This window comes from Vanessa atalanta, chromosome 5, assembly GCF_905147765.1.
Source record: "Vanessa atalanta chromosome 5, ilVanAtal1.2, whole genome shotgun sequence".
Classification (NCBI taxonomy): Eukaryota; Metazoa; Arthropoda; class Insecta; order Lepidoptera; family Nymphalidae; genus Vanessa; species Vanessa atalanta.
The window spans coordinates 7,686,329-7,702,054 of record NC_061875.1 but is presented as its reverse complement, the minus strand read 5'-3'; the positions used below and the strand labels follow the sequence as shown (position 1 = coordinate 7,702,054).

General features: G+C 29.6%; 1 protein-coding gene across 5 annotated transcripts in view; it reads right to left on the bottom strand.

The window, feature by feature from the left end:
- Positions 1–856: 856 nt before the first annotated feature.
- LOC125064156 overlaps positions 857–15,726 on the bottom strand; it is a 29,575-nt gene continuing 14,705 nt past the window's right edge. Inside the window, exons 19-38 of one of the 5 annotated variants that reach the window (XM_047670995.1) lie at positions 15,333–15,488; positions 15,062–15,184; positions 14,541–14,696; positions 14,321–14,443; positions 13,951–14,106; positions 13,678–13,800; positions 13,142–13,297; positions 12,917–13,039; positions 12,123–12,278; positions 11,850–11,972; positions 11,318–11,473; positions 11,093–11,215; positions 10,790–10,945; positions 9,167–9,313; positions 6,645–6,775; positions 5,156–5,704; positions 3,510–3,698; positions 1,791–2,050; positions 1,484–1,696; positions 857–1,406 (exon numbers count right to left, since the gene is read on the bottom strand). In XM_047670995.1, coding sequence (XP_047526951.1) covers positions 938–1,406; positions 1,484–1,696; positions 1,791–2,050; positions 3,510–3,698; positions 5,156–5,704; positions 6,645–6,775; positions 9,167–9,313; positions 10,790–10,945; positions 11,093–11,215; positions 11,318–11,473; positions 11,850–11,972; positions 12,123–12,278; positions 12,917–13,039; positions 13,142–13,297; positions 13,678–13,800; positions 13,951–14,106; positions 14,321–14,443; positions 14,541–14,696; positions 15,062–15,184; positions 15,333–15,488 — 3,788 coding nt within the window. In that variant the 3' untranslated portion in view covers positions 857–937. The remainder of the gene's footprint in view (positions 1,407–1,483; positions 1,697–1,790; positions 2,051–3,509; positions 3,699–5,155; positions 5,705–6,644; positions 6,776–9,166; positions 9,314–10,789; positions 10,946–11,092; positions 11,216–11,317; positions 11,474–11,849; positions 11,973–12,122; positions 12,279–12,916; positions 13,040–13,141; positions 13,298–13,677; positions 13,801–13,950; positions 14,107–14,320; positions 14,444–14,540; positions 14,697–15,061; positions 15,185–15,332; positions 15,489–15,726) is intronic. The other 4 variants (XM_047670997.1, XM_047670998.1, XM_047670996.1 and 1 more) reach the window with 4 other exon arrangements.

The window sequence follows — 15,726 nt, the reverse complement described above, 5'->3', positions numbered from 1 at the left end:
CCAACTGGCGGTTAGTGCTCACACAAACGACAATGGGATTTAAGATGACGTCACTCAAGTTTCAATTTGTCTCAGCGATACGTAATGTATGACAGTAGAATAACCAATGAGTAAGTCGTACTTGAAGTAACTAATGCGTAGTCGTATTTTTTAAATTAGTTACTATTCACCTACCCAGTTCTATAACCATTAAATAGTCTATAACTTAAAACATCGTTAAAATAAACTGTTAAATAAATGGAAAAACGACATGACGTACAATTTTGATATAATCTATTCTATATGGTGTGCTGAATATTTAAATTTCTATTAAAATGCTTCGCCAAAAGGATAACTGTAAAAATATGTGTAAGGTCATTATCATTTTGTGTGGACAGTGCTTTTAATGTTAAAATATTGTCGAGATTTACCTTTTTTATCAACTTGCTTTTATTTATTATTTCTTTAATATATTCGAGACCGGAGTTTGGAAAAAGCTTTATTTTATCTAAATTTGAAAAAAAAAAACTGTAAAAATGTTTGCGAAAGCATATGTTTATGTGTCAGATTCATAAATTTTGAAGGATTCGTGCGGAATTTTAACCATAAGAAGATCGTGTTTGATATAAATAACACGTTTCTCATTTTAATGTCGTGTTTTAGTAACGATATTTTGTGGTGTTCCACCTTTCATGCCACCTACTTTTCTCCTTTCGATGTTAGTTAAGATAAATTCTTTCATTTTAATGTATAATCTTATCTTAGGGTCCGCCGTAAAGTGGTCAATGACTCAAAAAGTTACCGGTGTAGTAACATTATATTTTTATTTAAAATAAACAACTAATAAAAAAAATTCAAGTTAAAAAAAATCACATGAGTATTTCTTGAATAAAAATGTATATACATGTTTTAAAATATAAAAAAAGCTTTTTTTTTCTTGAGTTTATAGTAAAGATATTTAAAATTTATAAACTTCCAAATCAGATTCCGACCTTTCTTCGTAATCATCTTCTAAATGAATGATTTTTTCAACGTTTTCGTTAAATGTAACAACTGATTTTCGTGGTTTTTCTTTTTTTTTTTCACCAAATTCGTCTTCATCTTCTGATTCATCATTGTCGGTTTTTAATTTATCGATTGATTGTATAACTATAGGTAACGGTGGAATAGGATTAGGTATATCAAGTATTGTTTCACCTTGAAGCTCATTGGTCACCTCTTTTACAGTATTTACTGGTTTAACCGGTTCAAATTCTTGTACTGGAATATCAAGCATTTCTTGGAGTCTTCGTTCACTCCGCTTTAACTCTTCTATATTGAGTCTTGGTTTCGGTTGAATTTCTACTTTTGGAAGTGATTCTAATACACTATTTCGAGACTCTACACTATTAGAATCGTTAAATTGTTCATAGTTTTCTTTTTTTCTCCTGCAACAAACATAGAGTTTTATTTGTATAAAACTTTTTATCTTATAAAGGGCTATATAAAATAACAGTTATTTTACCATTTCAAGTGTATCTGGAATTTCTTAATCAGGATAAACCAGACAAAAATCACTACAATTACTATGAGAAGCAGTACAGCTAGAACTATGGTGGCTACGAACAGACCAGTGTCACGTCCCGGAATCGGACATATCTCGAGACCTTCAAGATGATCTTCAAGTGATAATACTCTGGCTACGTTTACGGTCACAACGTTACTGTTATGTATATCACTGAAAGCAGAATAGAAATGTTATGAATAACTCTTTTATCTTAAATTATATTATAAATCTATTATTTAAAAAAACTTAATTCAGATATTGATACCTTGTAAGCCGTAACACATCAACTGGCTGACTTTCCCGTAATCCATACACGTAGAGTTGCAAATATGCACCAGAATTACTTTCAACATCGCGTCTCTTTCTCGAAGAATCTTCATTATTTTCCGATATTACGACTGTCCTTAGCACTTTTATTTCGTATCCAATAGCTTCACTCAAGTCATTTAATACGGTATCTTCATCGTCTAAGAATGCGTTTTGGACAGTTATAACTGCGATTTGATTTTTCGTTAGTAATTTTACCTAAAAAGAGAAGTATAAACGTAAATGATCTAACCATAATTCTTTTACTTATTGAAAACATTAAACAATATTTGTTTTCAAGACCGGTGAGTATCAAACGGGCTGTTGACTTTGCAAAAAATAAATACATTAAGCATACGGTTAAGGTTAACAACTTAAAATATTGGTAAATAATACTGTTTATCCCGACTTTAATTTTAGTTTCCATTCTATTTAACTCAGAATTTTTGGGGTCACGCGTTATTTGAGTTGCATGACAAGTATTACCTTTTATAAAGAGAATTCAATTTTACATTGTTTTTTTTTTACTTTTTAGTCACTGAGAGCATATGTTATTTACATATTTGTACACACAAAAGGTAATTAAATTATATTATCCTTAAAAAAACGTATGAAGATATCATTATGAAATTTACATCTTATACTAAAATGTGTTTATTATGTCGATCTACGTTTTAAGGTTTAACCTTTTTTGACCTTTTGTAATGCATTTTTGTTTATTTTAAATGAAACAAAGCAATATTGATTGTATTCATGCATAAAAATACAAATTTATTAAAATGAGCTTTGATAAATTTAAAATATATTGAAATATTTGAATGTTGAGACATACGAAAATTTATGATATCTTACTTAAATTATTCGAATATGTTATCAAAAACTAAGTTAGATGTGACGTCGTTAGGTCGCATGTTGCTAAGTTTTATTATATATACATTGTCCAGTTGTACCAAATATGGAACTTGAAATAACATAAATCAGAGGCAGAGCCGTCTGGGGTCAAAGTTATTCTTATGTTTAGTATCTTTTGGCAAAAAACAAGTTTTGTCAACATTAAAAAGTTTACAATATTGTCATCTAAAGTGGCTTTACCGCTATTAGAAACTGGTTTAGTTTGCGTTTGTAAATTAAGAAATTCAGTTTTCTTTAAATTTTGTATATGGTGCATATTTAAATAAGGAAATTTTATATTTTATTAATTAATAATATATCTATTTCTTTCATCAATATTTTTAAGTACATATGCTATATGTATTTTTTTACGAAATCGATTATTCAACGGACATCTTTATTCAGTCGAATATACTTATTATATACTTATTATATATATATAATTTTCGAATTCGTGTCATCTAAATAATATAGATAAAGTTGTTTATGTATTTTATATTCATAAATACGCATAAATATTAAAAACTAATTCGAACTTCTAATAATAATTAATTGGGTGTGTTTTGATGGTAATTCACCAAAAATTCCAGTTATACAAAATTCTTGTTTCGTTTCATTCAAATTATAACAGAGCTACTAAGCTAACATAAGTATTATTACTAGTATTTCGTTTACACCCTAACTAGCATTTTCCACTCTAATAAATTTATATAATAGACGTCGGAATGCCAAGTAACAAAAAAAAAAACAGTCAGTAGATAACATTAATTAGTATCAGATACTTTACCACAATGTCCAACGATCCGTTAAGACCTTTTCCATTCAGATCGGTCGCATATACAGTAAGTCGAGAATTATTTTCTAGGCGCGCTTTATTGCGCACGTGTACAAAGCCAGTCTGCGGCGCCACGGCAAGATTGTCTTCTGTACTCCAATATATTAGAGCTGCGTTCTCTCCAATATCTGCATCTGTTGCCTGTGAACGATTTTATTGAAGGAACTAATTTAGGTTTTATATATTTGCTATTGCATAATATGGAAAAGTCTAGTTATTATTTTTAATTGCAACCGTCTTAACAAGCGCTACAGCGTATATATAATGTTTTAAGTGATTTTAAGTAATCAAACGATTTGACTTTTAATCAAATTGAAGAAAGAAAAATGGTTTCAATAGAAGATTAGCATTTTATAGTGTTTTTGTTTACATTATATAATTTTGTTTATAATTGTTTTATGACGAACAAAAGTTAATCAAGTTTAATGAAATCCTTATTAATAATCGTTAAAATTTTAGAATATACAAAAGTACACGTCACTTTACGTGGTTTATAATTGTATTTAATATTATAAATATTTCTTCATTAGAGAGTAGAAAGATTCGGCAAAGGTACGAACAGCAGGTCGAAGACATTAAAAAGATTGAATAAATAAAGAAAATCGAGATAGGGCAATATATTTTTATTACGAGCCCGTAGAAATTTTAAAAGGAACGGGAGCTCCTCAGAAAGTTTGTTTAATCTCTTTATTATATACATAAAGCATAAAAATGTTTTATACACAAAATGTTTAAATTTTAAATTTCGTCCGTCTTTGCGTTTTTAGTTAGTCTTTCTCCAGAGAGACAAGCCAACTGCATACAGCGGTGCATTAAAGTGCATAAGTATTATACGCAAACTCAGGTGTCTACCCTCACTCTGATAGTAATGATTCGATGGAATGGCAAATCCGACTCGACCGGAAGAGTTCAACTAGAACCAACTGCTTTACGAGAGACGAAAGTCTAAGCCTTGCCAATTTCCAAACTTCGGACTGATTTGATTTGATTCGATTCGTTTAATTAAAATAATGTTATTTCATACATTATTGCATATGCATTTTATTTATTAAATAAAATCATATTAATATATTTAAATATTTAAACTTGAATATGGAAATGAAAAATATTGAAAGAGAAATATTTGAACTTTAAATGCAAAAATATTTTTTTATTTCTTTACAATATAACATTAAGATGTTATTGACTACACGATATTAGGTAAACTACATCTAAATGCTAAATGTATTATTATTATTATCATTAAATTTCAATATAATATTGTAAATTAGCTTATTTATTTCATCATACAAAAATTAATATTTGTAAAATATTTATAATTATATTTTATTTCTGTGTTTGTTTTTAAAGAGCCTAAGTTATACGCTAAAAAGTTAAAAAAAAACCGTTATAGCGTTAAATTACATTAGATGATTTTTATCAATCCCAAGTATGAGCAAATAATTTAGTTCTCAGGTATATTATACTAATATGAAGTGCTGTGCTCAATTAACTAGGCCAAACCGTTTTTTTTTATTTGCGCATATCTACCATTTCTTAAATACGAGCATATCTTCCACAATATGTTTTCCTAGCCAGCCAATATGCTAGCCTCTTACCTTTAGTTGCGTCAAAGCTCGTGGTAATATCGTGTCTTCGAGTTCTGCAACTGGGAATCCGACATATACTGGTTCATTTTCCTTTCCTTCAAAAATGGGTTTATTATCGTTAATATCAGTAACGATTAGATTCACAAAGCTGCGTCTCGCATCGTAGACAATAGTGTCGGCTAGGATCCATTTGTTAGAGCCATATTTATCAGGCCCTTGTTGAAATCTCTCTGTGTTTAATGAACGCTTAGTGACCGACACTTCATCACTGTCGCATTGAAGTATTAGCTCTACTTGAATCTGAGATAAAGTCATAAAGGCGATTGATTCGTGCTCCCGGTCGATGGCCTTCGCGTGCAAGCCTTCTTCGTCGACATACAGCCATGATTGATCCGCTGGCCAGCTGTTTAAAAGATTATATCGGCAATCTTTGTACAAAGTTCTATTTAAAGCAACTAAGTTTTTATGTGGTTCTTCCTCTGGTCTTTCTAACACTATTAACGGCGGTAGACCAATTTCACTGCCACACTCTGGTAGAGCTTCAACTCGCAGCAATACCTGTATTAAAACAATTTAGTTTTTTTTTTTTATTGAAATAGCATGTAATATTCACGTTTCAATATAAAAATACAAAGTATTGAAAATATTGTAAAAGTAATAAAATATTTCTCAATGAGCTTATCGAGTGATATTCCATGAAAACAAGGAAAAAAAATATATAAATTATTTATAAAATTATCTTAAGCATGCAGTCTGAAAGAGTTAATGCAATATTAAGCTAAAAACAGGTACCGTTAGCAGAATAACGTGACATTTCGTGAAAAACAAATGTAGCGGAAGATTAGTCATAGCTATGTTTGAATGTGAGACACGAGAACTTAAAGCGGGTTCGTAACTTTTGTACGATGATTTTATATTTTCTTTCATCACTGAACCTTAACCCTTAGCAAAGATATCGCGTATAAGGGTGGCAAATTAAACGTAATGGATGGGAAAAATACGGTTTGTTATTATAAAAGAAAATGTATTTTTTTTGCTGAATCGTTACATAATACTGATATAAAATTGTTAGCTTAAGCTTAATTTCAGTTCAAGAATTTCACTATGTTTAGTAGTATATAAATCTAAAGGTTTATCTTATTATGAAGATGTAATAATTGTTTGTTTGTATGTATGGAAATATTTATGCGAATCTAAAAAAAACATTAGTAGAAAGCTACATTATTTCTTACTATAGGGTATAAATTATATTTATTTTATATCATTGCTGTAAGAATTTATTTACATTATACGTCTTTTATTTTTGTAAATATATTAATTATTAAATGTTTTAATGTGTATGTACAAACCAAGTTATATACATAAATATTTAAAGTATTTCCTGTAGCATTTAGACGGTACGAGTATAATATTCAAATTCAAATACTGCACCTGCATGCGCCGAATAAAGTCGAATACAATTGTAATATAATATGTATAATACGTTTAAGGCTCTCACCGAAGCGGTTGCATTAACTCGGCTATTTTCGGCAGTGGCAGTTACGATAAAACTGTATACGCCTGATTGGACTGCAGCTGACAGCAGGATTTCACCCTCGTTATTAATTGAAATTCGCTCTCGAAGATTATCTGGAAAAAAATATTAATCATTAATGTACTTTGAAATAGATTTTTTTTTTTCAATAATAACTGAACTTTTTTTCAATAACAAAATATATATTTTTTTAAAGTAATTATATTACAAGTAATAACAGTAATTCCCAAAAGCTTTGACTAAATGATTAATTATCCAATCCAAAATTATCGTCTAAAAATTTTAATTCTGAACACATATAATAGCAAAAATCTATAGTGCAAAAGCCCTATCGTAGTATATCAGTGTATAAATGACAACATTTAATTTGATATATCGTATAATACTATTGAAACGAAATAAACATGACACAGGTCATTCGGGTTAATATAATTTAAAAATAAAATATTTATTGATCGAAAGGACGCGACAGTTAATATTAAAACAGTAAGGTTAATTTAGTCACGAAGTTTCGTTTAAGTTCGTACTTCGACCTTATATATTTATTATAAAATCACAATTATCAAAGTCAAAGACTTTCTGTCGAATCACTGTTATCTTATTGTATTCATTATAAATCTATTTAAGTTATGAATATATGGTAGTAATTGTTTAGGGTTGTATAGAATGTTTTAAGAATGTTGAAAGAAAGTTTTAAGTTTACATATTATTGCTTCATCGGGCAATATTAATCTTGGGTTCTCATATTTTTTTAAGTTTTCAGTTCGTAATTATAACTATAGAAACAACGGGAAGTCTTAAAATTTAAGACAACATAAACAAATAAATCATACAAACGAACATAGTTATTTATTAACTACCTACTGTTAATGACAAAGTAAGTAACATATTATAATATTATGTCTAACTTAACAAATTAGTTAATAAATTTCTATAGTCCATTTCACGATTCAAACTCCTTGGAAACAAAGTACTCGCGCTTCATTGGTCGGTGCGTGCGGCTAGTGATAAATGAAGACGAAATGCTTATTAGACAATTCTAAGAAATGATTTGGTTAATGAAGGTTACACGAAATAACCAATGAGCGCCTAAGGGCAATTTCCTTTGGGAGCTCATTTCCTGGAATACACTTAAGAATATAATGTTACGCCTACAAAACTATTTCAATTATTAACTCATACTACGGTATCGACATTCATGCGAATTAAATGTTTAGGCGCAAAACCACTAAAGTTACATTGTAAACAAGAGGGTTCATCAGCCCGAAGTTTCTTAGTCTTGGATTGATTGATTTCCTTTTGGATTTTGTTTATAAATTAATTCGAATTATGAATTAGGAGTTATTATTTATTGATCTAAATTGCCAAAATGTTTATTTAAATTGTTTATAAAGAAGATTCTATAACTAAAATATAAATCTAAAACAATAAGATTTATTTTATTAAATAAGAGAAATGAAAATAAAAAAATATCGTTTTAGGCTTCAAAATTAGCTTGACTTCCACCTTATTAATTGTAATTATGCGGATATTTATGTTAGACTTTGTAGGTATCTCCTTATCTGTATATCCACACACTACCTTTGAATGAGATTGATCAGCCGTTGATAGTCGCTTAATATCAGAAATAGTCATTGTCAATGAATAAAGGACATAAGGCAAGTATTTGAACTCCAATTGTGTTTGCTTACAATGCATACACTCGTGGGTATGACAATCGAATGCCTAAAGATTGGAACTCACGTCTAAAAGAGAAGGTCACTTGAATAACTGTAATATGTCCGATTATAAAACCAAAGCCAAATGGAGTGTACGAAAAATTAAAGTGAAGCTACAAAAGCGATAACAAAGTCGTCTACAAATACGAAACAACTCATCGTTTTGTTAATACAAAAGTTTTGTCAATAAACATTAAAGTGATAGTATTTTGTATTCGCTTTTGTTGCTTCATTTTGATGTTTTGTGCATTCTATCTGCCTTTTGTTTTTAGGATTTGAAAGTAAGATGAACAATCTGATAACAAGCGATAAAAAAGGAAGTTTAGGGAGTCAACAACTGTTTGAAACATGAAATATTTACATATTATTTATATAAATATATGTTTACATATGTGTGTGTTAACATATGTTTCAAATGGTGATTCTTGTAGTTAACATTCATTAAATCTTAAACATATTTTGTATAAATAACATTTAGGCTTTAGGCCTTTTATTGTAGGTTATCATTATATATCAAGTACCTACATAATCGAGAAAATTAAATTATTCTAGAATTATAACTTATGATATTTATATCTTCTTTAAATCATAGAATTAATAAGGACCCTTAGTGTAAATGATTTCACAGACGTTTCAATGTTAAGATTTCTTGCTTCATATAAAAAAGATAATTACAATGAATATTTCCTTACGTATTATCGTGGCAACGATTGTTGTTCAAGTATTATTTGCTTAAAATATTACATGACAAATAAACCGCTCACTTACCATCGTCATCAATATGAAGAGAGTACGAGATCGTTTCACCGTTTTCCGCAGTAGCTTGAACTCTCCCAACCACTCCAGATTGATTTATATCCGCCCATAAGAAATATGACGTTCTACTAAATGTCACCGCTGGTGGAACAGTATCTTCTGTAATGAACAAAGTTTAGAGATATTCATTCGCAATGAGGTTTTGCGGTTCGTATGGTTATTGTGACCTTTCAAGTTAAAAATAAAACTCGTAAACCATTATGGCCCATTAAATTCAGCGTTTTGGTAAGTTTAAACGTCATGCAATATTGCATTGGGCATTTTTATCTGTATCATTGGTTTAATATTAAATTATAATAACTTAATTTAAATGAAAATCATCTTTCAATTTATTTCTATTCAAGTTCTTTATTGGTATATAAAAAATAAATTAATAACTGTTATTCAAAATATTGAAATACATGATTAAAATTAACATTTCATAAATATTAAAAAGAAATGAACATGAAATTTATTCCAAAGAATGTGCTTCAATTATAGCTAATATGAAAACGTGTAATGCAAATCTCAATATATTAGAAAATAAAAAAATTTCAAGAATAGAACAAAAATAATTGAATTAAGGTTTTGTTTTCATTACAAAAACATTATACGTCTGAATATTTAGAAAAAAAGAATTAAGATTTTAACGAGAAAAAAATTAAGGTTCATTCTTATACAAGCTTCTCCTTATTAAACGTTACTGCTCCCCCTTCAATAAATTACGCCTAGCCATGGAGTCAAGTTCTTAATTGAAAACTGTAATTTTAAACTGTTCTTTTTTCATAAATAAATATCCCACTCCTTAGAAAAAGTTAGGGATACTGGAAGGATATAGAAGATAACTATCCGTCTCTGTGTTTTTAATTATAATTAAATTCTTCAGTACAGAACTTAATCTAACAACACTTATTAAGGAACATTTTTATCAACACTAATATGTATCGATCTCATACATCTATCTGTGAGATAAAACAAAGCATTATACTTTTTTAACAGTAGTAATAAAATAAATTATATATATACACAAATATCTATCTAAATTTGTATAGTAACATAATATAGTAATATTACTCCAAAGCCTTTTTTACATAATAGATAATTCGTATTCTAATAGCTTAATCATTATATTAATGCTATAAACTCGATTAATTATAATTAAGTAGCTATCAATTTGTTTCACATGTAAATTACTGGATTATATATTGATCGATTTCATGCTAAAGTAAGCTTTGCATGAATAATATAATTATTGTTTTATATTAAAATGCATAATTGTTATGTTTTTTATTTTTATTTGATGGAGCTCGAGTCTCGTGAACAAGACATTCGTAGATAATGTCGAAATATTGAGCTTCACCAAATAAAAATCAAAAACATAATATATATTCCGTTTTAAATATTTGTAGCAATAATTGTTCAATTTTAGTTAACATTAGTTTTCTTATAGAACTTTATAGTTTAAAAAAAAAGAAAATGTTAAATTATTAGCTGACCAATCAAGGCTGTGGCCTAATTTTTTCTATCAATAAAATATCACTTGTCTAGCTAGTTTTATATTCGTTGTTCAAATTAAACAGCAACAATTTGGTATACCTGAATTTGTGATATCTAGCAGAAGTACAGCGTTAGCGCGGCCCGCCTGAAGCGTCAGCGCGATGTGGGTGAGTCCGACTGGGAGCACCGCAGACGCAGCCTTGCGTATAGTCACAATGCCATTCGATAAATCAGCTTCGAATGAAGACTCGTAACCTAAAATATTGTAAATGTTTCACAAAAAGCTCACTGATTGCGAATATTTATTAAAAATCATGTGAATTTGACCGAAACGAGAGATATATACAGATTGGCGAGTAGACAAAGCTGCGGAATTTACGTCCAAATATGATTTATATTTACCTCCAATAATTTGTACATTCGTGCCATCGTATCCGGATATAGTAATTGTTTCGTGAGATACTACACCATTTTTAACCTCTCCATTGTAAAGTACTTTACTAAATGTCGCTTCAGTTTCAGATTCTGAAGAAGAAAATAATTATTAATTTAATATTTTATAATAAACTGATACGCTTGTTAGCTGAATATCGATAAAACGAATGAAAAAACTTTGATTTCGCAAACCTGTGTCATTAATATTTAGCAAAAGTACTGCACTAGCTCGGCCCGCTTGGAGTGTTAGTGCGATGTGCGTGAGTCCGACTGGGATCACCGCAGACTCAGCTGTGCGTATCGTTACAATGCCATTCGACGAATTAACTTCGAATAAAGACTGGTAGGCTAAAATAAATGTTGGGTTTGAGTATATAATATTACAAAGGTAATGTGATAAATTTAAAGTTGGAATCAGAGATTTACACAGATTACTTAGATACGTGATAGACATCTTGCATAAGAACCATATACCTAGTTTTAATAATATGATATAAAATGTTCGAATCCACTTCCGGTGTTGTTTGAATTAAAGTTATAAAATATTATTGAAAGTTAAAATATACTAAAAAAAAACATAAAAATCAACGAAAACTAATACAATTTCAAAATTATTATTATCTTATATAGAAAATAATAATTTTGAATTACAACAGAGGTTTCATCGTTTTTTATTTATTAATATATATATAAATAGGTTTAAATCCAAGAACAGTTTATTTACCTCCAATAATTTGTACATTCGTGCCGTCGTATCCGAATATGGTAATCGTTTCGTGAGATACCACGCCATCTTCGAGTTTCCCATCATAAATAACTTTACTAAATGTCGCTTCGATTTCTGATCCTGAAAAAGAAACAAGTCAAGAGGCCATCCACGGGCTAAAAATCTGATAATATTGTTTACTTTGTTAATATCAATAAAAAAAAAACTTATCGACTTGTTTCAATAAAATTTTGACCGACCGAATGAATAAGCGATATTAATATTGCAAACCTGAATCTGTTATATCTAACAGAAGAACAGCGCTAGCACGGCCCGCCTGTAGCGTCAGTGCGATATGCGTGAGTCCGACTGGGAGCACCGCAGACGCGGCTTTGCGTATCGTGACAATGCCATTCGAATATTCAACTTCGAATAAAGACTCGTAAGCTAAAATTTTATAAATGGTTAGCTAAAAGTGTACGTGCGGCAAGGATATTTTACAATTTGTAAAATTAACAAATGAAATTGCATTGATTGTAGATTTTTCAGTTACATAGTTGGCGTTGGAGAACCAATATTTTTTAAGAGAGTTTATATGCGATAAACAACAAATGCGTTAATAATATAAGATTTGTGACGCTCGTTGGAGGGGAAATAACAACATTTATTTTAAAGCAATAATTATTATTATTTATTATATAAATAATTATATATATTTTATTATATAAATAATTATAATATCAATATAAAATAAAAAATTCATCGGTCGCGAGGAGACTAAAATTTTAAGGTCGAATTTGATTGTAACGCTAACTTATCTATACGTAACATTAATATTTTCTACGCTTTGAGCGTTTTTTCTTAGTCTCGTTTTCGAAGTTGCACCTATAATTGATGGAGTGCATGCATTATTTATTAAGCAGAATTGTATACATTTACAAATATATTTAGTATATAAATGAAAGAAAAATAATGTTTGAAATGTGGGCATAGATATTATTTTCCTAATTCAATTGGCTATAAGTTATTATGCAAGAATGTAACTATTACGTGTAAATTGAGAAAAAATACTAATTAATACTTACTTCCAATAATTTGAACAGTAGTGCCTTCGTATCCGGATATAGTAACGGTTTCGTGAGACACCTCGCCATTTTCCACATTTCCTTTGTAAAGAGCTTTACTAAATGACGCTACTGTTTCAGATTCTGAAGACGAAAATAAGTAATAATTTAATCTCTTATTTTAAGCCCATCCACTTGTAAACTGAATATCGATTAAATAGATAAAGCAACATTGATTTGGCATACCTGTATCAGTGATATTTAGCAAAAGTACAGCGCTAGCTCTGCCCGCTTGGAGAGTTAGCGCGATGTGTGTGAGTCCGACTGGGATCACTGCAGACTCAGCTGTGCGTATCGTTACAATTCCATTCGACAAATTTACTTCAAATAAAGACTGGTAGGCTAAAATAAATGTTGAGTTTGAGTATATAATATTATAAAGGTAATGTGATAAACTTAAAGTTGGAATCAGAGATTTACACATATTACCTCAGATACATAAAAATATATATTATGATATAACAATCATAAACCTAATATTAATGATTCAATATAAAATGTTCGAATTCATTCATGGTATCGCTTGAGTTAAAGCTTGTAAAATTTTATTAAAAGTTAACTAGAGAATAAAAAAATAATCATTAAATCGAATACGAATTTCAAAATTGTTATTATCTGTATCAATTATACAAAAAAAGGATTTCATGGTTTAAAGGTTACAATTGTTTTCAATTAAATAATGTCTACATAAATAGGTTTAAATCTAAGAACAGTTTATTTACCTCCAATAATTTGTACACTCGAGCCCTCGTATCCGAATATCGTAATCGTTTCGTGAGATACAACGCCATCTTCGAGTTTCCCATCATAAATAACTTTACTAAATGCCGCTTCGATTTCTGATCCTGACAAAGAAACAAGTTAAAAGTTGAACCCACGGCCCAAAAAACTGATAATATTGTTTACTTTTTTTTTTACCAATAAAAAAAACCAATCGACTTGCTTAAATAATATTTTGACCGACCGAATGAATAAGCGACATTAATATTGCAAACCTGAATCTGTGATGTCTAGCAGAAGTACAGCGCTAGCACGGCCCGCTTGAAGCGTCAGCGCGATGTGCGTGAGTCCGACTGGGAGCACTGCAGACGCGGCTTTGCGAATCGTGACAATGCCATTCGAAAATTCAACTTCGAATAAAGACTCGTAAGCTAAAATTTTATAAATGGTTTATAAATGGTTAGCTACAAGTGCTCTTGTGGCAAGGGTATTTTACAATTTTGTACAAGTCTATACATGAAAGTAAATTTTATGGTTGAAATATATAGGCATAGATATTATTTTTCTAATTCAATTGTCTATATGTTATTATGCAGACTATAACTATTACGCGTGAATTTAGAAAGAATACTTATTAATACTTACTTCCAATAATTTGTACATTAGTGCCTTTGTATCCGGATATAGTAACCGTTTCGTGTGACACCTCGCCATTTTCCAGATTTCCTTTGTAAAGAACTTTACTAAATGTCTCTTCAGTTTCTGATTCTGGAGAAGAACAATTAATTTCATTTTATAATAAAAATATTTCCAGTTGCTGACTTAATATCAAATAACTGGAGATAATAAAATTGATTTGGTATACCTGAATCAGTGATATCTAGCAAAAGGACAGCGTTAGCTCGGCCCGCTTGGAGTGTAAGCGCGATGTGCGCGAGTCCGACTGGGAGCACCGCAGACGCGGCTTTGCGTATTGTTACAATCCCATTCGACAAATTAACTTCAAATAATGACTCGTGGACTAGAACATTAAAATTATGGTATGTTACATTACAAAGCAACAAAGATTTAAAGACAAGTTATAGATAAGAGATATCTTCCATAATAAAAATGATATCAGTAATATGGTAAGAAATATTCTACTTTACTCTTATTTAAGTTAATGTGTAATATATTATTCAAAGATGGAGTTTAAAGTTTTAGAGTTAGTTATATAGTTAGTAAAAAAAAGGAACTATAACATGTAATACAATTTTTAAAATTATTTTACTACCTTCACAAATTAGAATAAAAAAAGTGGTACATATTTCATAGACTTAAATTTAATAATATCTACATAATTAGATTTAAATTCAAGTACAATCGTTATATTGTCATAATATTTACCTCCAATAATTTGTACATTCGTGCCATCGTATCCAAATATAGTAATCGTTTCGTGAGATACAACGCCATCTTCGAGTTTTCCACTATAGAGTACTTTACTAAATGTTGCTTCGATTTCTGATCCTGAAGGAAAACCAAGTCAAAAATTGAAACATTGGCCAAATCATGCTAATGTTGTTTACTTTGCTCGTATCAATAAACAAATATTGATTGATTTGCTTTACTAAAATATTCACCGACTGATTGAATAAGCGACATTAATTCGGCAAACCTGAATCTGTAATATCTAGCAGAAGTACAGCGCTAGCACGGCCCGCCTGAAGCGTCAGCGCGATATGCGTGAGTCCAACTGGGAGCACCGCAGACGCGGCTTTGCGTATCGTGACAATGCCATTCGAAAAATCAACTTCAAATAAAGTTGCGTAAGCTATAGTAAAAAAAAAGGATTAGCAAGGATTCTATCAATACGAAAGACAAATATATTATATATCATCAAAAATATATTCAGTATACTCGTACGTTTCCCTTAGATGTGCAATTTGTTAATACGTACATTTTTATATTTAAGATAATTTAAAACTTATTTAATAATATATTTAATTAATTAAATTAAATGTTTGTATTTATGTAAAGTGTACATTAAGAATAAATGGTTATTAGTACTT